This window comes from Cataglyphis hispanica, chromosome 6, assembly GCF_021464435.1.
Source record: "Cataglyphis hispanica isolate Lineage 1 chromosome 6, ULB_Chis1_1.0, whole genome shotgun sequence".
Taxonomy (NCBI): domain Eukaryota; kingdom Metazoa; phylum Arthropoda; class Insecta; order Hymenoptera; family Formicidae; genus Cataglyphis; species Cataglyphis hispanica.
In genome coordinates this window covers 1,036,054-1,062,092 of record NC_065959.1, presented here as the reverse complement: position 1 = coordinate 1,062,092, position 26,039 = coordinate 1,036,054, and the positions used below count along the sequence as shown (strand labels likewise).

General features: G+C 27.0%; 2 protein-coding genes and 1 long non-coding RNA gene across 5 annotated transcripts in view; 1 reads left to right on the top strand and 2 right to left on the bottom strand.

The window, feature by feature from the left end:
- Window positions 1–150: 150 nt before the first annotated feature.
- LOC126850535 (trimeric intracellular cation channel type 1B.1) lies at window positions 151–5,324 on the bottom strand. 2 transcript variants are annotated; one of them, XM_050593664.1, is made up of 8 exons: window positions 5,025–5,324; window positions 2,512–2,668; window positions 2,249–2,344; window positions 1,939–2,027; window positions 1,712–1,799; window positions 1,477–1,597; window positions 1,227–1,388; window positions 151–559 (listed from the first exon to the last, which is right to left on the bottom strand). In XM_050593664.1, the coding sequence occupies exons 1-7, from the start codon at window positions 5,143–5,145 to the stop codon at window positions 1,233–1,235; spliced, it is 828 nt and encodes a 275-aa protein (XP_050449621.1). In that variant the 5' UTR covers window positions 5,146–5,324; the 3' UTR covers window positions 151–559; window positions 1,227–1,232. The 2 variants fall into 2 exon arrangements, with proteins under 2 accessions (XP_050449621.1, XP_050449620.1); XM_050593663.1 differs by lacking the exon at window positions 151–559 and adding an exon at window positions 566–1,131.
- Window positions 5,325–5,756: 432 nt separating this feature from the next.
- Window positions 5,757–26,039, top strand: part of LOC126850555 (uncharacterized) — a 50,040-nt gene continuing 29,757 nt past the window's right edge. Inside the window, exons 1-2 of the long non-coding RNA XR_007687555.1 lie at window positions 5,757–5,821; window positions 6,128–6,195. This is a non-coding gene — a long non-coding RNA (uncharacterized LOC126850555). The remainder of the gene's footprint in view (window positions 5,822–6,127; window positions 6,196–26,039) is intronic.
- The window catches only part of LOC126850522 (tachykinins), a 48,931-nt gene continuing 29,821 nt past the window's right edge, over window positions 6,930–26,039 (bottom strand). Inside the window, exons 2-7 of one of the 2 annotated variants that reach the window (XM_050593642.1) lie at window positions 12,873–13,065; window positions 12,485–12,757; window positions 11,888–12,145; window positions 11,466–11,694; window positions 10,488–10,721; window positions 6,930–9,125 (exon numbers count right to left, since the gene is read on the bottom strand). In XM_050593642.1, the coding sequence (XP_050449599.1) occupies window positions 9,115–9,125; window positions 10,488–10,721; window positions 11,466–11,694; window positions 11,888–12,145; window positions 12,485–12,757; window positions 12,873–13,064 (1,197 nt within the window). In that variant the 5' untranslated portion in view covers window position 13,065 and the 3' untranslated portion in view covers window positions 6,930–9,114. The remainder of the gene's footprint in view (window positions 9,126–10,487; window positions 10,722–11,465; window positions 11,695–11,887; window positions 12,146–12,484; window positions 12,758–12,872; window positions 13,066–26,039) is intronic. The other variant, XM_050593643.1, reaches the window with a different exon arrangement.

Genomic DNA, 26,039 nt, shown 5'->3' with positions numbered 1-26,039 from the left:
ATATGTAAATAATGCTTCTTAATTAATGTCATAATTGATGTCATTCTAAATTTTGTCATCATTGATATTTGTAAAAATAAATATTTTATACATATGTAAATAAGTTTTGAAGTTGGATAATAAATAAATAATTAGAGCCTTATGTCAAGATAATAAAACAAATAACAGTTTTTAATTTAAATTCTATTTTATTACATGAAAATGTATAATCATTTCACAATTAGAATATTGGATACTCTTAATTGCAGAAGTACATATATCTGTTATTGAATTAAAGCAAACGCGCTTATATGATATACAGTATCAATATTTGAATTTAATAAAATTGTATAAAAGACCTATTTTTTCTCACACTGTCCATTTTTACGTATATGTTATTGAAGTTTGAATGCCTTATGTGATTCATGTGTTTATATAAATGGTGCAATCATTTAACATTGAAATTAATTATTTGCCTTAAATACATTTCTCTTTTATATAAATATCAAATAATGATGAAATAAAATAAAATTTTAGTATAATTCATTAAGATGCATACTTCAAATTGCTGGAGTATATCCTAAAATGTATTTATACAATATATTAAAAATTGCATATTGTACTACAAAATAATTTGATAAATTTTAACAAATCAATTATTAATAGTTACATAAGAGATACTATCAAAATTTTCAAATAAGAACACATTTCTGGTATTTGCTGATTAAATCTGTGTGTATCTTATTAATTTTAACAATATCAATTTAAATCCAGATTAAAGATAAATAATATATAATCTTATATTTACAATTATTAATAAAAATTTTACATGTAAAAACGAAATTTCTTCATTAATATGAGAATACATGTAAATAATAAAGAAATAAAGAATAGAATATCAAATATTTATAGAGTTTAACATTAATTAAACTTTGAATATATAATACTGTTGATATTTTTATAAGACACTCTTTGAAAACTGAATTTCCACTCTTAAAGTATATATATATATATTAAATTATTGTACTCTTTCAATATTTGATAATTTGTCCAGAGTCATATGTAACCCGTGTGTTATCTGACTAGCTTAAAATAGTTTTATTTCATCACTTTTTAAGTAATGGATGGTGATACAAAATAATGATACGTCTTCTAAAAAAATAGAAATAAGATTCGATTTATATTTTGTAACATACGAGTTTTATAATATTCAAAAATATATAATATTGTGTTTCTCTTTTACATACCATTATTTAATTTGTTTTCTTTGTATCCGCTTTCTCGTCTTTAGCTTGACCACGACCCAATAATTTAGCCAATGAGTCCCAAATTCCTCCCAAGAACAATGCGCAGAACAAATTTTCAAATGGCACAAATGGATCATGAATGCCGAGCAAAATTGAAGATAACTAGAAAATAATATTATTGTCAATTTTATCTTGTTTTTACAATATTGAATATATACATTTAGAAGACATCCGCGATATAGACATTTACTTTGAAGTAGACGAAGAAAATAACAATGCCAAAGTACACAAGAGCATGAGGTGCAGAAATGAGATCAGTCTTCTTATCTAGCACAAAGATAATCGATGCAACCATAGATGCTTTAGTAGGACTGTAAAATAAAATATATTATTTAATATTATTATATTTGTTTGCCGGTTAAAAATATATATAATTATATAAAGTATAGTATAATTTTTGTATACAAATTATGAATTTTACATACAAACTAGGTTGCATAAATTCCATTGCAGTTGGTGTCCATACACCACGTATAAGTCGCTCAAATAATTTTGTAAATCCAGCTGCATTACCTATATGTATACATAATTATACGCTGTGTTAATTTTTACACAATTTTAGATTTTATAGAATATGCGTTTATATATATAATAATTTCATGGAAATAATATATGATATACACTTTGACATATACAATGTTTTCCAACCAACCTTTAAGTGTTCCAATCAATATCATAATAAGATATGCGTTTGGATAAAGTTTTCCTGCATGAGTAACGCCATCATATACTTTTTTACACCTGTAACAACATAAAATAATTGTATATATGTAGATAATTTATTTATATGTTAAATTAAAATTATTTTTATTTAATTATATATTTTCTTTTTTAATTTTATATTTTCTTATTTAATTTTATATTTCTTTTATATACACAGTTTCTATAAGCATATAAAGTATAGAAGCAAAAGGAAAAGGAATGTTCAATCCTAAAAGTATAGAAATATGATATTTACTTACCTATAAATTTCCTTCATAGCAGCACATATCAATTTTACTGGTAAAAATTTGGCAACCTTATAACCAATGTCGAATGGTGTATAAAATATCACATACCTGAAAAATTTATATGGTTTACTTTGATTAATTTTTGCAAAATTAACATATATATATATATATATATGTGTGTGTGTGTGTGTGTGTGTGTGTGTGTGTGTGTATAACTGTAAATAGATAATTAATACAAAATACTATACAAAAAAAGACACACAGTCATTACCAACCAAACAATAGTTGCGACTATCACTTGTGGTGTATTTTTCAGAGGTGCAAGAATGGGTTCCCCTAATAATCCATTGCATAGCATACCGCTTGCAAAACAAACTAACATTGTAGAAAGCCAACATGACAAAGGATGCTTGCGAGAAAATGCTTGTGCACCTGAATCAAACGTAAGTATATATTATTACAATTATTAAATTATTTTTTGAAAATTTTATTATATTTAAAATTCTAATTTGTGATGTCTTTTTTATTTTCTTATTCATTCATTCTTCTTATTCATAACACTCACACACATACACAGATATCTTAAATAGAAAAAGAAAACACTATCTAAAACTAAAGCATATTTTTAAAATGTTATAATTTAATAATTGTAATGTACAAAATATTATTTTGGGAAATAATTTCATTGTAAATTTTTTAGATGTATATTTCAAATAAGATTTTATATTGTGGAATGTTGAAAAGAGAAAGATATATGCTGTTTGAGAGATAAGTCAATTAAAGAATCCTTACAAGTCCATATAACACATCTCATATATGTACAAACTCAACGGTGTCGTGAATTTCTTTCAACAAAAATGCTATTGAAAAATAATGCTATGATTACAATTCCAAATCCATTTCTTGTCAAAGAAGACGCTTTATTTATATATAATATATAATATATGTGTATGTGTGTTTGTTAATATTAGATTAGTAAATGAATAGAATAATAAATATTAAAATCAGGAGATATTAATGTTGCGAAATTTTATTTTATCTGAAATAAATTGTATAAAATTAATTTTTTTGAATCAATAAGATAAGAAAACTTCTTTTTATAAATAAAAAGCTAATAAATTTTGACAAATATACATAAATAGGCTTAAAGAGCACGCAAATCAAAAAATTAAATAGCTTAATAATAAATATGAAAGTTTTCGGAAACTTTTAAAATAAAATAATGGAAAAAATGGGGAAAAAAAACAACTGCAAATCGTAAATTACAATAAATAAATGTTTCTATCCTCTCTTCAGTGATATATGAAAAATTAATTAAAATACAGTCAGAAGATAAAGTCATTTGACTTTAGCTTCTGATATATGAGAAATTGATTAAAATACCTGCTGACTGTTTGATTATTATTATTTATATATTTGCAATTCTTGTCAATTTTCATTTTTTTCATTATTTTAATTTAAAAGTTTCCATTAAGATTTTTACGTGCTTATTATTAGATTATTAATTTTTTTGATTTGCTCTATAAGTTTATTCATGTATTTGTTTGTTTTGATTCTATGGGAATTATTTCGTTATTTCTAATAATTTTAGTAATAAAGAAATTTAGACATTGAAATAATAAATAAATAATAAGTTTTTTAATATAAATTAGCATGTTTTAGGGAAGCTGCTTTTGAAAGAGCCTTTATTTTGGATAGTCTGGTTAGCTCTATATGTATGGCAAGGTGCATACTGAAATAGATCAGCTGGGTTATCTGTGTTATTGCCTTGGGATAGAATTATGATAATTGTGCCAAAGAGCAGTATAAAATCAGCTTTTAATTCTGATCAATTTTAATTTTGAGATGCACCTTTTTAACATAATATACTAACTTGATAAATCTTATATTTAAATCATATATAAATCATTTATACAAATACAATATTATAATTATAAGAGAAAAAAGACAATAAATAATATAAAAGATTTATAAATACAATAGATATCAAATACCATCAAATTATCCGTTAATAAGTGATTATCAAAATTATAAGTAAACAATAAAAATAATGAATTTTTTTATCGTGCAATTTTTTATACATATATTCTCCCTTTCTCTCTCTCTCTCTCTCTATTTATGTTCTCTCAAATAAATAGATATTAAAATATTTCTTTATGCAATAACAATTATAATATTTAATCACATGTATGATATATAATAAACTTGTGAATAATATTACATAAACGATAAAATTTTCACGTTTGATAATTCAGTTATTTGAGACATGTTTAAAAGAAGTCACGATTGCAATGTCATAATAGTTCAATCCACTATATGCCAAGATAATTTATAAACGAATCGATATTAAATATCTCTCTCAATGTAATATCGCAAAAAACTATTAGTCGTGCTTCATGAAACTTTGGAAAATATATAAGATCTACGAATCTCTCGTTGTTATTCATCTGGCATATTTTAAGCCCGTTGAAATATTTATCATTAGAATATGTTCTGATTTTATCTCTCAACATAGGACAAAGGAAAAACATCGGTATATCTTTTAGAAATCTCGCGCCAGTTATTATATCACGCTCTTACGCGGAGAAAGATTCGATGAAGAGAGAGAAATAGAGAAAAAAACAGGGAGATCTCGTCCGTAAATATAAAACACCGCGGCAGCGTGGGACGTGATCGTCGTTTCGGGAATAAGCGAGGTCGTGAGGAGCTATATCCCTCGAAAGTGTCCGTGGCATTCAGAGATCTCCGCGCGTAAAGAGCATTATAAATTTAGAAACGGCGAGCTTACCGGGTCCCAGATCCTCCCTGACATGCAGCGCGCACAGTACGCAGTGCGCTATGTCGAAATACGGGAACATTTTCAGCTTGATGACCTGATTGGCCATATCCAGGAAGGCCTCGGGATCCATCGCGAACACGCTGATGATTCCGCTCTCGTTCGTACAAACAACAAACACCCTGACTTAATGCGAGTCTCAGCTTTCGATTCAAACGTTCGCTGACAAGTGCCCGCGAACGACGCTAGCCGCTAGCTATGCGCTGTCTGCTACGGCCAGCCGTCCGTCCCGTCGTCTGCTAAACTAACCCAACCTCGAACCTCGAGCAGCGAAAATTAAAGAAAAAAATATAGATCTCTTTATCGACCGGGTAGAATATATGTAACTTACTATTCGATTCACTCGCGTAGATGGCAACATGGAACTGCGCGAGAGCCTCTACAGCTATTATTGACATATATTGGAATTTCAAGAGACAATATCGAACAATTTTTCTCTCAGATCAGATTAGCGGTCATTAAATTCTTTTGTCCTATCGTCTTTCGAGCTTACTTATGATATATATTTAGAGTCAAGTTGACTATGTATAGCGCCTTTTTTATTCAAATTTTGTTGAAACATTCTGTTTAGGAATCGATTGCGCGTTCTATTTGGCGCTACAAATACTTTGTTCAATTGACCAATCAGAGAAAGGCAATTTCAGCGCCAAAAGTGTCACGCGCAATTTTTGCAGAGTTCCTCTTCCTCTTTTGTGCAGGGAGCGTCGTACCGTAAAGAAGCAAAGACTGAGCTCCGAGAATATTCGCAAGTAAGCCGACAAAGAGATAATTGAGCGAAATAGACGCAATTATTCACAATAATATTGTGTTATAAAAATAAATTGTGAGATTATTTAATAAAATAGTTTTACGGAATATTAAATCGAAATTTTAAGAGACAGAAATTGAGCGATTTTTTCAGATCAGATATAATGGGTTTTTCAAGTAAATTATATATCTTATAAAGTATATATTTATAATTCAAACTCCATATTTAGAGAAGTTTTATCTTGATTAAATAGTATACATAAAAATTTTATCTAAAAGATAATTAATTTTTTTATGTCATTTTGCAGGCAGCAAATTCTATGTGTTGCATCTCGTTGTACTTTTACGACATATTGCGTGTCCAACGATATAATAGGTATAGTATAAATTTTCTTTTTTATAATGGTATATTTTTTATAAAGAAGATATTAAGGACATAGCAGATTTGAAGACTCAGATGATTGTGAGGGATATTGAGTTTAAAAAATATTTGTAGTAATATTACACGACTATAAAAATATAATTATTTTGAAAAATAAGAAATAAATAGAAAATTAAAAGAGAAAGACCAACACACACAATATTTTATAGATACAAAATAAAAATTTTTTTACGCGATAAAACATCATGATCTTGCTTTTACGTTTCTGTTCATTGCTTAAAATATATATTTGCATACATTTGTAGTTTAATTATTAAAAATCGAATAACAAATAAACTAGATAAATGATACGTTAAATAGATTATTTTTAAATAATTTATGATTTTTCTAAAGAAATATATTGAATATAATTGTGTAATTTTTCATATAGATAAACAGAGCAAAACGCTATTTTTTTATTAAAATTTATTTTTTTTTCAGAATTATTACAGAAAAGATATATTAATTTCATTATATTTGTTATAATTGTAACGCATTATTATTTGAATTTTTCTCAAACCATAATTTCCAATAAGACGCATTTTTAATTTTTTAATAATATTTATTAACATTTTTTTACTATCTTCTTAATTAGCAAAAATATAACTGCATAATGTATATATTTATGTGCTAAATGAATATAAATTTATGGGTACTTATAATGTGTTTAGAAAATATGTAGTTACAAATTATTCATGACAGCCATTTATTGATTATTGTTTATGCTAATTACAATCAGAATTTGTAATATTTGTTATAGTTTTAATAGGTTTATAGGTTTTGTAAGCTTTCTCACTCAATTCTTCTGACGGAGTCAGTAAGATTTACAATACACCAAATGGAAGGAATATTGCGACTTCCAATTCAGTTTTACAGGTTTAATCATAAAATCTTTCGCATTTCTACATCTATAACATAATTAAAGATAGGACATGAATAAAACATTGTGGACTATAGAAACATTAGAGCCTGAAGCAATTTATTGTTTTATAACAAGATATGCAACAAACATAGATACATGGCAACATAAATTTCATATATTGCATGATTAGAAATTAATTTCTTCACCAGAGAGAGAAATTTATTAATATTCTTATTAGTATTATAATTATATCTTGTTAATATTTCAAAAATATATATATAGAAGTAAAAATTAAACATGAAACGTAGTATTTCAGATAAGAACTGAGCAAAGTATCTCAGTAAAACTACAAAATTAAATTTTATTCTGTTGAACGCAACCAGTTGGCCACACGAACGGTCACCCTTCAACATCATAATTCTCATTCAAAGACAAAAATTAAATGATATGGACAATAATCGAGAACATAATCGTGTATCTATAATAACATTATCGATTAACATTCAGAGAAAAATATAATTCCTATCTATGTGTCATGATACACTAGATATTTATACATTATTCAATCTTAACTTACTCATCACCTGCTCCCCATATTCTTTATTTTTCGAAGTAGAGGACGTGAAATTATATTGTCGTATAATTGCTCTGATATATGTCCATAAATTAAGAATAAATCTTTTGCCATCTATACATTGGACTTATACAGGGTGTTTTATAAAAGATTAACAGTAGAGATTTTTTCATAAACTCTGAATCGATTTTTTCTTAACATTAAGATTGTGTTATTTATGTTTTAATTTAAATACAAAATTACCTAATATTTGAAAGTAGATGCTTCTGAAATTTTAACCATATGTAAAATCTTACTTTGTTATTAATTTAAAAGTAACATTACTTCAACTAAAAATTTTAATTTTAAAACTTGATATAGTGAACAACAATATTTAACATTGAGAAATCTAAATTTTTCCTAAATTTATTCAAAAATATATCACTACTATCAATAACTGCGTTTTACATTACACCCTGTACGAATTAATAATAATACTGATGCAGGCATCCTTTGAAAGACTTCGCTTGCGTGTACAATCGTAGCCGGCAAAATATATTTTTAACTTATTTAATTCTGTTAATTACATCGTTATACTTTAATACTTATAATGTATTTTTTCACAATATATATAAGTCGCAAGATACAAATCGTAGACGCGCAATCAAAGAAAGACTTTTTGTAATTATGTTAAATAGCAACTTCTAAAAAGACATTTTTTTATTTTAACTTTGTTAAAATAAAATCCCAATCTTAAACGAAATTTTTATATGTTAAATTCTAATTGATCAATATGACAGAAAAATATATTCAATATAATCCAATCATAATCATATACAATTATATAATATTTTCACTAATCTTAAACATTTATTTGGAACCTGTCTGAAAATAATCTTGACGATAATTATCGGAGCAAAATATAAGGGAATATTATATATTTAAATGATATTTTTTTAAACATTTCAACAATGTTTTAAATATTAAAAATATCTGACAATTTATGTACATATTTAATTTCCTCTGGTTCTTATTAGAAAAAAAAAGTTATTTGTAAAATCGCAACATACATACACACGTGTATACATATTCTGAGTATATGCATGTATCTACGATTTGCGGCTTGCGACCTGCATCTATTACATGCAATAAATTCTGAATTTTATACTAGCGGCAAAACATAAATAAATATAGTGTATATATAACAAACCATCTTATTATCATTGACTAGATCAAGATATCGGCCTACGGTATATAAAACAATAATAATAATAATAACGACGCTTTTTATTATCAAACCAAGAGATCTATAAATTAATAGACGACAGCATTTTCATAATATATCATAATTAATAGATGTTTTCTTTTTCACTTTTAAATTCAGTTATTTAGGTTTAGCTCGGTTTAATTATTTGGAGAAGATGTTTCGTAACAGTTATCATTTCTAAGGGCTGCTGCATTATTGTGAATCTGAAACATAAAGCAAAACATGGGGTTTATAATCCTTTTGAAATATTTGACAGGAAAAAGTCGCATTCTAATTTTAATTGTTTAGTGTAATTATACAAAACTATTGCAAAAAATATTTAAAAAAAATTTATTTTAAGAACAACTCATTGTTAATAAAATTGTTCACTAAATTTATTAGGTGAAAAATAATCTTAATTATATTATCTTAATTATATTATCTGATTCACATATATTTATCGTTTAAAATGCAATACACATTGATGTTATACATACATATATATATATATATATATATATATATATATATATATATATATATTATATATTTAATATTCATAAATAAATATTTATATTATGACACTGACACATCATTAAAATAAAATTGTGACATTCACGAAGAAATTATATGCTCTTATAGATAAACGATTTGTGATAATTTGAATGACATATTAAAAAATTTATTATTTTAATTCTTTGTTATTATTTTTTTTTAATTAAAAATTTAAATGTGATATAATGTGGAGAGAGATAAAATATTTATACAGCTCAGGATTGATGAAACATTTCAAGATTAATGAATCGTGAATATATGTAGATAGATAACTGGGCTTTATGACCAGTCAAACTGTCATCCCAAAGTTAACAGAATATAGAATTTTATCGTTATTTCGTGCAATCGTGTATACATACACAATGGTAAATAACTTTTCGACGACAATATGCCGCAGAGAAACTTTTAAAGCAGACTCTTGCGTCGCTATTGTCTCGTAGTCGCTAGAAAGATAATCCGCAAGCTTTGTTTTAAATGTCACTTGGTATCCAGTACGCAAGGAAAAATATTTTCATCAATAACACGAAATAATTTGTAAACGGACATTTAATAAATAAGACGATAATACGAACAATCACAAGTATTAATTATAGAATGTAGTATAAATATAAAATTGAAAGGAGTAAATAAGTTTCAACAGGAATAAAACATATCGATAAATATTACAGAGAGACCATTGGATGACACTTAAATATTTTACATGTTACATGCAGGATAAGAAGATTTAGAATAATTATAATATTCCGCTTATATCAAGAAATTTATCCGAGAATAGATATAATAGATATAATATTATATTATATATTATAATGTTAGGAGAAATATTAAGAAATATTTCTGAGAAGAGAGAACGTTTATTTCTCTTTATTTTTTTTCCGCAAACACATTATATCTTAAGCCTGTTCCGTACGATAATGATTAGAAAAGCACAATTATTCAGCCAATAGAATACGTATGAAAGATAGGCGAAAGTCGAGAGAATCGTGACATAAGTGTTTGATATCAATTGGCTGATCAGCTGATTGAATTACCTAATATTGCTGGCGAATCCTCATCCACGCCAATCCTTTCGGTGTTATCAAACACGTTTATGAACGGGCTGTCCTCCTCGTACGGAGCTGTCGCCCATTTTTTGCCTCTTACCCCCACAAACATTCCCCGTAATTCCCATCGTGGATTTTTCTTACCGCGCATGTCGAAATATCGGAAGGGCGATCGTTTTTCGAGCTGGCACGAGGCTAGATCGTTTCTTCTATTGCTCGTTCCTGCTCCGGGGAAATACATAATATGGACGAATGTGACGATCTCGAGCTCACGGCGTGCATGAGGGGACGGATAAAAGGAACAAGACAAAAAACTTGTCCGCTATTTCAATATAGAATTTGGCTCGGAGGTACATGAATAATAAAATAAATATTTGGAAAACCTTCGTTATGCGTTCTAATCGCTGGGGATGATAGATTCTATTGATTATCGTTTAGTCGTGCTATTGAGGAAGCACTGAACTATTTCATAAAATATTTCAGTGCATGATGCAAACGAGAGAAAATATTTTGTCGAGCTAGTGCAGAAATTCTAATCAATTTGCTTATTCTTATTGACAACTATAATATAATAAAATTCACGTTTGTGGATATTCTTTTATTTCGAGTGAATATTGAACAAATGTGTTTTCAAAATTCGTAAATATCTTGTATAAAAAGAGGAACTTTTGTGAAATTTTTATCTTCACAATTTCTTATGTTAAATCCTATATTTTAATAATGTAAATTTAATTTTATATATTACACTGATTACTGCAAGATTTATGAAACTTTTGTCATAACTTTCGAAATAAACGGATCTCAATTAATAGTTATTTTTTTAAATTTCTAATTATTATAGTATGCGTGTGTGTAATTTATTACAAAAAATAATATTAATGATGTATATCAATGAATATTGTACAAATGTTTCTTTCTCTCTCTTCTCTTGATTATTATTTATCATATTTAAATTATATTGATTACCTTGATATCCATTTGATAATCGAGTGTCGAAGTCCATGCCAGTATTAAATCTTTGTCCCGTATTTCTCTTGCCTCTCATGCCTTGAAAACCCATAGGTGCTCTTTTATCGGAATCTTTTTTGCCCCTCATTCCTTGAAACCCCATTGGTGCCCTCTTGTCAAAATCCATGTCGGGATCCATGTAATAATCGACGTAATTTTCAAAAGCATTTTTCTTGCCTCTCATGCCCTGGAAAGATAATTAAATAAATAATTAATGAACATTTCTTTGTTTTCTGTTGTGTGTATTTTTATACTATTATTTAAAAACAGAGTATATATTATTTAATTTTTTTGTCGTGATTATAACAAAGTTCCATACTATTTTACGTATATTTTTGCTTTTCCCATAAGATATATAACTTCACAATTGAGCAAATAACCTGAAAACCCATGATAGTTCGTTTCTCAAGTTCTTCTATCTCGTCGAGCAATGATTTCTTGCCTCTCATCCCTTGAAATCCCATGGGAGCCCTTTTCTCCCATTCGCCCGGAAATTCTTTCAACTTGCCGCGAGTACCTTGAAATCCCATCGCGAGAAGTCTCTTTTCGTAATCTTCCGGATATTCGAAAACGTATGTCTTTTTTTCCTTCGTACCATAAAAGTTCATCGCGGCCTTTTTTTCAACTTTACCTAACACCTGTTTAAACATGCAATTTTCAGAAAAATAGAATATAATAAGTAACATTAAGAATTTTAAACAAAGTAAATATCTCTAATTAAAAATGATTATATTTAAAGGCTCGCGGATGATAAAAGAATGTTGTAATTAAATGTTTATGAGTTAATTACATATTTCCATTTAGAATAGAAGACTCAGAGAGCAAAAAGTAGATTATAATTTATAACATTCATTTGTGTACGACGTCATACTTCAAAAGAATACTTAAAAGAATTATTAATTAGTTTTATTCTCTTAAATTCCCTTCAAGTGTAATAATTTAACAACTTAATTATTATTGAATGTTTTCGGGCTTACCTCTTCCAAAGACTTCTTTCCTCTCATTCCTTGAAATCCCATTGGTGCTCGTTTATAATATTCATCCTCCGAAACAATTTTTTTGCCTCTCATACCCTGAAAACCCATCGGTGCTTTTTTCTCGTTACGAAAGTAGAAATCTTCGAAATCAGGCGTCAAATAATCCTTCTTCCCCCTCATACCCTGAAATCCCATTGGTGCCCGTTTCTCAAACTCGTGCAAAAGATTATCTTCAATATCGGGCGCGTTCGAGTCCTTATCATCGCGCATATCCTATAATTAACACATTTTATATCTCAACAATAATTTAGAACATTAAAGAGTTAAATAAAACAATTCCTTTTTCTGCTTTTTCTTTGTATTAATTTTTAATAGAGAAGTAGCTTACTTGAAAATCCATTACCGTACTTTGAGACAATTTATTGTGTTCTGCCGAAGTGGGGATCAGATTTTTTTTCTCGCGCATACCCTGAAATCCCATAGGCGCCCGTTTGTTAGACGTAGCATCGCTAGAAGACGATTCTTCCGCAATCGATGAACTGATCCAGACTGTCAGAAAAAGAATTGAGTTGACAAGCATTCTGAAACATATCGAAAATAAATAGTTAATGTATGTAAAAAAATATTTATCGACTTAATTATCTTTCACTTTGGCACAAGAAACTTAAACATAAATATCCATCAAACTTCTGTAAAGCGATACAATCTATCGCGGTAATCTCGTTATTGTATCTTGGCGTACATGAAAGTCATGCAGACTAAACTAATTTATCAATGTGTCACCATAATTGCATTTAATTATCAGAAATTTGTAATCCAGACTGTAATTATTATAGTCCGGATATAATCTACAAATATTTAAGAAATGTCGTTTCCAATTATATACTTGCTCTTTATTAGAACTCGAAGCACACATAAGAAAAAAGAGCCAACAGACTACTTGTATTGGAATAATATAGAAAAGCTAATATTTTTGTTTTAATTAATTGTAGATTATCAAAAAATAATTCTATATAAATTACTAAAAAGAAAAGGAAAGAAAGAAATTGATTATTTAATAAGCAATTGAATTCTTTGTTTGCCTCAATAAATTCTGTAAATTTGATAAATGAGTAATATGCATGCAAATAAATTTTGCTGCTATTCTATATAAAAGATATAAGGAGATTAAAGCATGCTTTACGTATATTTATGCGTGCAAAGGAATTTATCGCTTTTTTTGCTTATATATTTTGATAATATAAATTTTTCCGTACTATATGCAAATTTTCATATAATATAATTTTTTTATTTATTATTTTCTTTTGCAGCAAACTTTATATGTGCACGGTAAAAATATCTACTCTATTAAATATAATATATTTGTTTAGTTAATTATTTTTTATAATAAATTATTAATTATACGTAAATAAAAAAATAATTATTTTTAAATAATATTTATCTTAATATTATTAGAAATCTATTAATAATAATTAATAGATTTATAATTAATAATTAAGAATACTATTAACAATTAATAATAAACAAATGTAATCAATTTTATTTAGCAAATTTACTAAATTTTAATTTTTATTAATGTTTGATATCTTGTCTATAATATTATTTCTTTATATATAGAAATATAAAAAAAATTGCAAAAAATAAATCATACGTGATTTGTTTTATATAATGGCATGCAATAGACAAGTGTCTCTCATATGTAATAGCTATTAACTGAGTAATGTTGTTATACTTTATTTTCTTTTTTAATATTCTTTTATGTTCTATATATTATCGCCATTGTATTGTGTGAAACGTTGATCAATTTCAGTTTAATACGTTTCTATTCAGCGCGATTCGATATCGTTTGTAAACACACGGCATTGGCATGTTGTATCTATACCGTAAATATGTAAATGAATTTTAATAATTCCTAGTGCATTATAAAATGTGTCGATATTGAATCAACACATTTTCTGACAGAACAATGAAATAATTATGCATTATATTATTAAACACAGCAAAATTAATATTGTTTATATATACTTTTCGAAACGAAGGTGATGCTTTGTTCATAGACATGAAGAAATGAATCCCCGTATATGCAATTCTATCGCATATATTAAATCAAACTTTGTGGAAAAAAGAAAAAAAGAGGTATCAGTTTTTTCTCATCCTTTGATTTCCGTTCGCGAGTATACCTGAATATTCCATGGTTTTGTCTTTGTATCAATAGTCTGTCGTTGGCTGTCGATAAACATAAACGTACGATGTATTGCAACTTTAGTTTTCAGTCGAAAGTATAGCATTTATTGTAATTTTATTTATTATATCTTTCTTAATTAAATCTTTTTTTATATTTAATTTAATTTACGATAATATGCGACTTTCATTATTGTCTCAATTAATTTTATATGTTTTGCAATATATTTTTTCTAATTGTTCGTACAATTCCTTGGTGCTTACGATACATATAACATCCATGTGATATTAATTGTTTTTCTTCCGCGCAATAAATTTTTCAGTTTTTTCTTTTTTTTTACTTTTTTTTTCTTTTCAATTCCAATTTTTTTTACGTCTTTTTTCCTTTTCAATTCCAAATGATTATAAACATAGAGAATACAGTATATGTTACCCTCAAGTCAAATACAAATAATCGTATGTAAGTTTACATATAATTATGCAAGTACACTTGAAGATCTTGCGTATACTAGTAGGTTGTCCTACGGGCTAATATCGATTTGCTTATGTAAATGGACGATAATATTACCGCAAGGATTAACATCAACGATATGCATAAACTTGCAACTGGTGGCCGTTTACCTATTATACAACTTATTCACAATATATCTGCAATATGTTATGCAATAATTGTTTCCAATAAACCGTCTTTTAATTAATATATATATATATATATATATATATATATATATATATATATATATACGAGTTGTTACAATAGATTTCTTTTACTGTAATGGAATATTACTTCATTTTATTCTTATATTATCAGTTTAATAATTCAGAATTTTAACAATAATAGAGATTTTCTTTGGGGACATATATGTACGCATTGATTCGATTAAATCTTAATTATAATAATAAGAAATTTCAAAGTGTATCGATATAAATGTCGATCGCAAGGCCTCTTGGAATTGTAGCGCATAAAAGACACTAATGTCCTGGCAACGTGGGACGTATTAATGCTCGTACATTATAAATCGAGATCAGCCTCTTCGTCGCGCAAAATAAACGGAGCGAGAATTCTAGCTCGACGAAGGGGGCACGAGACGCCGAGCATGTGCTATGTCAGGTAGAGAAGATGGGAAGAGGAGCGATATGATAAGAGCGGGATGAAGAGGTGGAGGGTGGCTGATACGTGAGAGACTGTGGAGGCTGTTTCACACTGCCGATCGGTCACTCGTGTCATCATTCTGAGCAAGCTTGTCCTACACACGGTTATATTCCTTTAAAGACGACAATCTCGAGAGTCTGATACTCTCATGCTTTCAAGCAGCATGTCGTACGCGCAATTTGCCAAAATTTTCTTTGCGATATTCGAAGAGATTTTCAAGTATTATAATCTTCAATAAATAGGTCAGATTTAAAATAAATAATTTTTTAATTTCTTAAGGTTTATATAATTTTTATTACAAGTAAAAATATTGTTGCATCTTAATTATTTCAATTCATTAAAGGAGCGATGCATTAGAATACAATATGTCATTGTATATATTTAAAAAAAAAGATTAATTACGCTATTAAATAACAATTTCCAGTAATTAAGTATAGTAGTACGCTTCGAAATTTTTAGCAAAACAAGTAAAATAAGAATATTTATTTTAAAATTCTATTAAATTTTATATCGAACATTGACGTTTGTATCATGTATAACGTGGAAAGATCTAGTGTATATTATGGAACATCTATACGGTCCATACACGTACAAAGAACAAGGCCGCTTACTTGAACGATGAACTTTTATAAAAAAAAAGAGAGATCGATAGAGAAGCTGAGATGAATCTAAACAATGCTCGAGGAGAAATCGCAATGAGAGAAAATCACTCAGGTAGAGGAGTTCCTCCATTGTTTATAAGGGTGCATCTATCATTTTAAAGTAGTATGGTGTTATACATGTATGTAAAAACAGCGATGCACGCTGGAATTTGTCTACAAAACCTACGTTGTGGATCGCGCGTATTTCTGTCACAATACAAAAATTTGATTTATATCTGAAATTAATAGATAAATATAAATTAAATTTACTAAAGCCAAACGTATGCCTGTATCGACTTTCCATTTCAAACGAAATGATATATATCATTCCGCGTATAAAATACTTTAGAGAGAGAGAGAGAGAGAGAGAGAGAATTAAGTTAATCAAAAATAAATTTATAAAAATAATTTTTTTATGAAAAAAAAATGTAAAAATGATAGACACACATATATAAGTGATAGATGGAGTATAATAGTTTTGGAAAATGTTTTCAAATGCTTTTAAAAAATTATGAAAATATAATAAAAATGTAACATATAAAAATTTTATATGTCACATATTTTGTTAAGTTAACATTTTTTTTTTATAAAATAAGGAGGCTTTACATTCCCTGTTCGCCTACATACATCGGCACGATTACTCGGTCATTGCACATGTGAAGGCGAATGAAGGGAAATTATTTTATACTATAGTAAATATTTTTTTTTATTAAATATTCATTTTTTAGATAATTTTAGATAATTTAATTTTGCATTTAATAATAATATAAGTAAGTAAAATTTTTTAATGTAATGCATTCGATATTGACGTTATTGCTTAAAAAATTTATGTGTACTTTATTTTTAAAATATCTACACCTATACAGTATTGAAATTAGAAGAACAATTTTTTTGAAAATATATTTTATTCACAACAAAATTTTTTAATTTGGCAAATTGAATAAAAATGACCTTCCATGATTTTAAAAGATATTAGCAAGTTTCTTTTAATTGACAATCTTTTTATACTGCTCTTATCTTGTGCTTATATGAAAAATCAATACTAAATGTCTCCTTCAGTTCTTCATCTTTTTATGAGTATTTCAATTTTCATTTAAATCAGACAATTATAACGGACGCTCTCTTCAGTAAAACAATTAAAAGCACGCCTTTTATAAGCTGCTGACAACTCTCTTTAATTACAAGAAATGCAAAAAAAAAAAATATAACTTTTGATCAAATAAAGACAAAAAAATCGCTATACAAAGCTCAGTAAAATTACATCATTAAAAGGCATAATATTTCGAGCGATATATTTCATTACATTATCTATGATTTAATTAATGGTTCTTTGCAAGAAAAAAATTAAACATTCTTCAATAAAGCGTTTAGCTTATTTACTGTTAAGCGTGGGAGCATTTACTGGTAATTACCATATTACTTAATTACGTGAGTTATCCTAATATTATCAGAAGTACAGTTTGACTACACTAACTTTATTATCCAAATATTGCGAATTTTGGAAGATGCCGAGCTATCGTGGAAACACGAAGTGGAGGAAGGAAGCTCTTTCGATGTACATATGTCGCAAATATGAACCTACCATAATCATCTGTATTTAGTTACCTGCATAAGATTATCAAATATCAATGGCATGTAGGCGACAATCGAACCTCTAGAATCTAACGAGTGATATGACGGAAAATTTTCTTACTTACATTTAACGAAATATATCTTTAGATATATGGCCAGGAGGATATATCGAATAAGTTCATTAAATCACATTTACAATCTTTCGAAAGATATAAAAAGAAGACGACATAGTATGAGAACACTCGGTATATTTCTGTGTACGTAAACAAAGCTGTCCCGTAGACAATTCATCTTGTTGAATAGTAACTTGTTGAATAGTGTCATATATACATGTATCAAGTAACTTCGCGTGATAGTTGAAGTCCAAGACGCGTGAATGTTGTACCTTTCCTATATAATAGAACTGTTGGAAGTGGCGTCTAACGCGAAGAAGAAACCTTGAAGGGAATTCTGTTCACAAATAGATTTTATCTTTTCCTTAAATGTCTTAAATAGTTGATATAATTTTTGTTTAAAAGAAAAAAAGAGAGCTATAAGAACTTTATTGATAAAAAAATGGAATAAAATTTTATTATATTTAATATATTTTGAACATTTGAATTGCACATTTTATTAATACAAAATCCATTTGACATTTTGAATATTTTGTTGCAAAAAAAAATTTTTTATTTAAAAATTTTTACTCATATTACCGTAGTTTTTGTTGTATTTTATTATTTTACATAAAATTATATTAGTTGTTAAATATCTAAAGAGCTACTATAGTGGCACACTATTCGGATAATCGGATTTCCATTCATGAATACGAATGAAATGTTTTATGTAAACATCACTTTAGTGTCAACAGTTGGTATGTAAGATAACGTAAGCGAATTAATGAACTTCATAAAATTCAGTCGTTTAATTATAAGTTGTCACATTTTTACATGTGCATTAGAATTCGCATCGTCTGGTTACAAATTTCTTAGTAAATTTGGTATCAATTTCTCTATTACAAATCACGATGAAAATATTTTAAACTATTATTTTTTTTAAACTTTTATTTATTAAGGAGAAATTGATTATATAAAAAAAAAACTTGTAATTAAAACAGTCAGTGAATATAATAAATAAAAAAAAAAAAATCATTACACATTGAATTTATTATCTAATATATATATATATATATATATATATATATATATATATATATATATATTTATTGATGTAAGTAAAACATAAGCTGAAAAAGCAATAACAGCAATTAAAAAATCAAGTAAAAGAATTCTTCTCACTAATGTCCTGTAGACCGAGAGTAAATTTGTTCTCATGTCTTGCAAAAAGAGAATACAGATATTCGCATTGGGTGACATCGAGTAAATATTATTCGTGTATCGAATGTACACGTGTTTGTGGTAAAAAAAGCAGCTCGTTCCGACTCGTTTCTCGCACCTTTTTCGCACCTGCAATCAATCTTATGCCACTTCCTCTGGGATTTCTGCTCACGTCACTAGAGTTAAGAATGATCTTTGCATCTGCCGTTACATCCATCTTGATGCTTACTACGCATATTTTGCGCTAGCATTCTAATTTTATCTTCCGGATGGATGTCCGAGATCAATCAATTACATAAAAAAAAAAAAAAATCAAAAAAATAAGAATAGCATATTTTTATAAGATAAAGAAATTAATAAAATACATACCAGTAAAGTTTCGTCATTTTTATACTTTTGTGGACATGCTATAGTGTAATATTGTACATATTTATTATTTAGCAATGTCATGAATATCCAAATATATTGAATATTATAATTAATACTTTGTAAGGAGTATTTTTCTTATCAAAATGATTGTAATAGATATGATTGAAATCAGTAAGAATTAACTTTAATCAAACATGGATTCAGATTATAATCGCAAAAATTAATGCATGTATTATCGCATATACTTATACAATAATCCAAATTTAAACATCATAATTAACACTAATTCTATAAATGGCTTCATTGTTACGTTGTACTATGTTAGCTAAGCTGTTGCGTTTAATAGCATGCATAATGAATTGAATTATTTTCAGCGAACTGTATACAATTGCATTACATAACATATTAAACTAATGAAAATGATATATGTTATAATGTTGCAAACAACGCTATTGTAGAAGCCAACAATAATTAAATGACATATTAATAGTCGTGACTCATATCTTCAGTATAAGCCCTAGTATTATACTCTGGTAAGGGATTATAAATTATATCAAGTGACGAATTCTTGTTAATGATGGGCTAATTCTTGAGAAAATGGATGTATAGATATATGTAACGTAATATGCTTAAATTTGAAATTAATGTATCTTGCGTCATGTGATATTTCTCAACCATGGCATTTTACGAAAACGTAACGTAAACGATCCGAACGTAAGCGATCGATTTATCAAAGACTTGTATAAGCATGAAACGGAATTATTTTATCCGCGAAAAAAATTTATTTTCTATTAAATTTAAAAGCCCGTTTTCTCGATGCAGCGATGAATTGCTCTTAAAGCATTCGATTAAACTGACGCGAGTAAGAAAACTTCTCTTTGACATAATCGCAATGGGAATGTAAAGAGAATTAGAAATATCGTGCACCATATTTGAAAAAAGCTTAAGCGTCCGACTTTGAGACTGAAGAAAATGTTGTTTTTGCGCGATCAAAATGAGTTTGACATTTTCTGATTGGAAAGAACGAGGCTATCATTTATTTCGTAGTGATGAAGGACAGATTTGGAATAAAATAATAATAAGAGATATGCGATAAAATGGCATCGAAAAATCCCCAATCGAAAAATCATAAAGCTATATGTGCCTATAAAGCTATATGGATTGTTATTTGAGGATTAAATCCTTGTGTGTACTTCTGAATTCAACGATCGTATCTAATTGTGCTTTTATCTTCTCGTAAAATTATAAAATATTTGTGATTTTAAAAAATATTTAAAATCACATAATTTTTTCTTTATAATAAATAAAAATTATTAAATAAATTATTATAGATTATTTAATTGATTAAAAAATTTCTAAGAATTTTACATAATAATTAGAAATTTTTAATAAATATTACAAGTATTTTAATTCAAATTAAAATTTTTTGTATGTACAATTTTAGTTGGCACTGTACTGCAGAGCATTGTTAATTTTAATTTCAACTTCAATTTTATTTCTCATAGTATCGATAGCAAAAATAAATCGACAGTATGTGACTTGAATATTTAGCTTAATTCCTCGTCTTCGGTCTTCGTGTTTCTACGCCAAATTTTCCGTTCATAACAGTATGGTTAAATTCATAGCTCATTCATCATTCGGTATTTTTCATAGGCCAAAAAGAAGAATATCCAAGGATTATTCGGATTCACAAATATTCACGTAAAACTATAAGATGATTTCACATATATTGCTCGGCATAATGAAATGAAAAGTAGCAATAACAACCACATATCTATTTCAGTATAGAAAAGTTTGATAAAGTAAATAGTTGTACATCAAAAGCTTTGAGATTACGAGTAAATCCTGAAATTGATGATTTTAACAACAATAATAAGAAGGTTCTAAAAATACGAAGAAATACGGACATACACAAAAGCAAATTAAAGGTTATTATACATTTATGTGCTATAATTTGTTTATAATTTTCTTTATAATATTCTATTTTATTATAACGCTAAAGCTTCAATAACGACAAGTTTTAACGAAACTTTAATAGCTATAAGAGTTCTTGAAAGATATATGGATATCCAGCTTCAAGTATTCTGGTTGCGATCTATCGCAGGTTAACTTTGCTATTCTCCTCTTTTAATGTATTCATTAGAAAGTTTCAATATCGGCACATTATCGATGTTATTTTTTATTGCCGTCGCACTTTACAATTTTATTGACAAAGTTTCGCTAAACTTTATTTAGTGTTTCTTTTTCAAAAGCAAGCACGTTCTGTAAAAATTAAAGATAAAAGTTCGTAATGGAATAAATATTGATATATGTATTTGTGTTATTCATAATGAAGAAATATTGATATACTTTATTTTTAATATTTTACGCTCTTCTTAAAACATTTTAATATTTGTAAGAAATTATTTATAAGAACTTTTTTTAAGTGTTATTATATTAATTTTTTAAAATAAATTAACAATGATAAAATAATATATATTTGATATATATTATCCATAGCTGGAAAGATATCTAGTGTATGTGTGACGTAAATGAGTCGTTGTATACATTAAGACACTTATTTTTATGAGAAATGAAAAAAGCTCGAGAAGTAAATTTTGTACAGCTTGCGGCGTTGCGTAAAAGTGCGTTGACAGGCTAAAAAGTTTTAACGAGAGAGCTGAGTAACCAAAAGGCTGTCGAGGAACTCGATAAACAAAATTCCTCCGATATATAACATCGCGATTTCTACGGGATGTCAGCGTACTCTATGCACAATGAGAGGCTTTTAAACTTTCGGATTCAATGACGCTCAAGATGTTTCCCAAAATTGTGAAGATGAAAAAAGTTTATGCGGAGTTTGTTTGCTAAGAGAGCTTTACTCTTCCATAATGGAAACTAAACAAGCTTGGCCCATCCACTGTATTTTGATAATTGCATTAACAAAAAGAGATTTGATAGATCAGAAAAAGATACTTTTTATTATCAAATATTTTCTTAATCATTAATTATTCTGACTTAAAATAAAAGATACATAGACATATATCTTAATTTTAATAGATATCTTTCCAGCTATACATAAATCTTATACCAAGAATCGATTTTAATAGTGCCATCTTGATAAAACTTTTAATTTACAATTTTGATCTTTTGCATTTCTCGTAACGTTATGTGTAGCGATATCATTGGAAGTTTCTTATAACTCGAAAGCGCCAGCTTCGAGTGTAAAAAATTAACTAGAAAAGTATAATAGAGAAAATAAAAAATGTAAAAAAAATATTTAAATTTTTCTTCAAAAACAGTTAAACATATTGGATAAAGAGAAATAAGATCCTGTAATCTTAAATTTATGTTAAAATGAAATTTTGTCAAAATTCTCTAAAAAGTACTTATTTTGTGAACTTGTTTTGTAATGTAATCATAATTCGTTAATTTGGGAGATTATATTATTTTGACTAACTTTAATTAAATGCAATTTTTTTAGTTAAATTTGTACATAATCAAAATATAATCACATTAAAAATATTTTGCTTAATTAAATTTAAAAATTATTCTACTATTTACAAATCTCTTATGATGTAATGTATAATGAAAAGATTACGGCAAGCGAATATTGGAAGAATGTGCTTCGTAATCAGTGGCTGTTAGTGTTACAAGGAATTGTAATAATAATCGTAATTCTTACTATGGGAATGTGGACGAAGGATGAATATAAAAAGGACATTGTTGATGACAATTTTGTAACATCGTGGCATTCAATTATTGAACAATTACAAGAAACTATTATTGAAATAGGAACAGAATTACGGTATTTACATGCTTTAAAATTTAAATATAATTGTTATTTAATCAAAATTAAATATACGATACTTTGAAATTTATAAATCATTTTTTATTTATCAAAAATTATTTTTTGCGATAATAAATACGTAAATCAACTTGAAATTAAATCTTACATAATTACAGGCTATGTTACGAAATGGATACGCAACAAAAAAGAAGGGCGAACATCTTAAAGCGAAAACGTATTTTCGTAAATGAATAACTGATGTGCTTTATTCATAAAAATAATGTGCTTTTTAAGAAAAATAAAATTAAATATGTTTTAAATTTTTCTACAAAATTGTTTTGTCGTATCTTATAATTTTGTATAAATCTTAATATTATATTGCAAAAAGTTCGCGAAAAATATAGCGAAAAATATAGCGACTTTTAGAAATACCAACAAGATTTTTGAAATTTATTATTATTATTTAATTATTTTTGTATATATTATATTTTTGTGTATAATATGCTGACAATTAAATTTATAAATTAAATTAAATTTATAAATATATTTATATTTATATTAAATTTTAAATTTAATTATATTAATATGTTGCAACTAAATTAAAGTTGTTCGTTAATTTGTTAGGTTAAATTAATATTCTCGGTAAAAAGTTTAAAAACACTTTCAATTTTCTATGTAATAATTATTTATTGTACAGAAAATATAAACGAACAAAAGCGATTAATAAGTATTATATAAAAGATAAAAATTCATGGCACTATATTGATCTATTATTAATGAAAATTAATAGCTCTCACTTTTCACGTCATGTCACTTTTTACGATAAATGTAACACAACTGATATATCTGAGGTTTATTTCCATTTATATATATATATAGGCGTTTTCTTTTATATTTAATTTTTTTTACTTACTTAAAATTACTTTTACTATTTATATAAGTTGCAAATAAAATATTATTAAAAATGTACGTTATTATAACAAGCGATGTATACTAATATTAATAAAAATTGATACGTTGTTTATTCTATTTAAATATTAACGTTTTAGCCAGTAAAATTGCATTTAACATTTTTCTGCTTTGTATTATAATGAGAAAAAACTTTATAATTTGCAAAATTACGTTAGGAAAATTACGAGGAATTATCATTTGTTTTAATCTGTAAATTCTTTCTTGGAATTTTTAGACTGGAAAATTTCATGATGTTATTAAGCAGATTTCAAAGCAAATCATATTACTGTATATTGATCATTTTTATAATTTATTTTTATGTTTAATTATTATTAAAAATATATAATGATAATTTTTTATTGGTTATTATATATATATATATATATATATATATATATATATATATATATATATATATATATATTGATACATCTTACATTTTTATGCCATCGATAGAACATTTCAAAATCTTATATATCTACTTGTAGAGAGATTATGTCAATATATGTATATTAAATTTAAACCTGTCTTGTAGAAAATTGTTATATTTTTCGATTATAAAATCGATTATATTTTTACGACTATATTCATAATTAAATCGAAAATGATATCGAAAATAAAAAGTATCGAAAGGTTTCTAAACGGTCTAACCTTACGCTATTGAAAACTCTTGTGTACAAACGATTAATATTAATCTTAATATGTGGATAAACAAAATATATTCAAATCCCGATCTAAAGAAACGTGATGCATCACTCGTTATATTATTCGAGAAATTCGTAAACGTGCGCTGATACATCAAAGTTACGTTTTAAATCACGCACTTTTGAGTGACACTACTACTTTAATAATTAATATAAATAATGTTGAAAAATGGAAAATACCATTTGTACAATAGAATGTAACAATGGTAACGAAAATCAGAAGGATATTCAATGGTTTAAAAATTATGAAAAGCGTAGCAAGACCAACCACTTTGAGAATCTGAAAAATGAAGATATATTGAATTACATTAAGGATATCGAACAAAATTGTCGCCTCGAGGTGAACAGTGGCGACGAAGATTATGCTGGCACAAGAAGATCTAGCAACTGCAGCGTAAGGAATTCAGGTACACGATTTAGATCATTTAAAAAAGTGAAATCTAGGGTAAAGTCGAAGAAAAATAAAAATGTGGAGACAAAGGTAAAACGGTCCTCCAGTCGTAACACTATGGATGCTTGCAATTATTGCTGTCAGCCTCAAAAATCTCATTTCTACAGCAATCCTGATTTAAGTGTACATGAAAATTCTAGGAATTTAAATACTGCAGCTAAGAAATCTACTTGTCGATATCTAAAGCCGTCGAGCAAAGAAAATTCTTACAAATATCGCGAATCTTCACCGAGATTCTATGGTTCGTATTCTAGAATGGGTCACAGAACGTGGCCGGCAGTCACCGAAATGACTAGTTTCGAGGTCATCAAAGATGTCATTCCCGAGTCTAGAATTAACAGCTCTAGAATTATCGACAGAAAATCTGCAAATATTCATACGTCTACACCATTACGTAGGAAAAAATTTGATAAATCAATTTATTCAAATATTGCGCCTTCAAATAAGAACA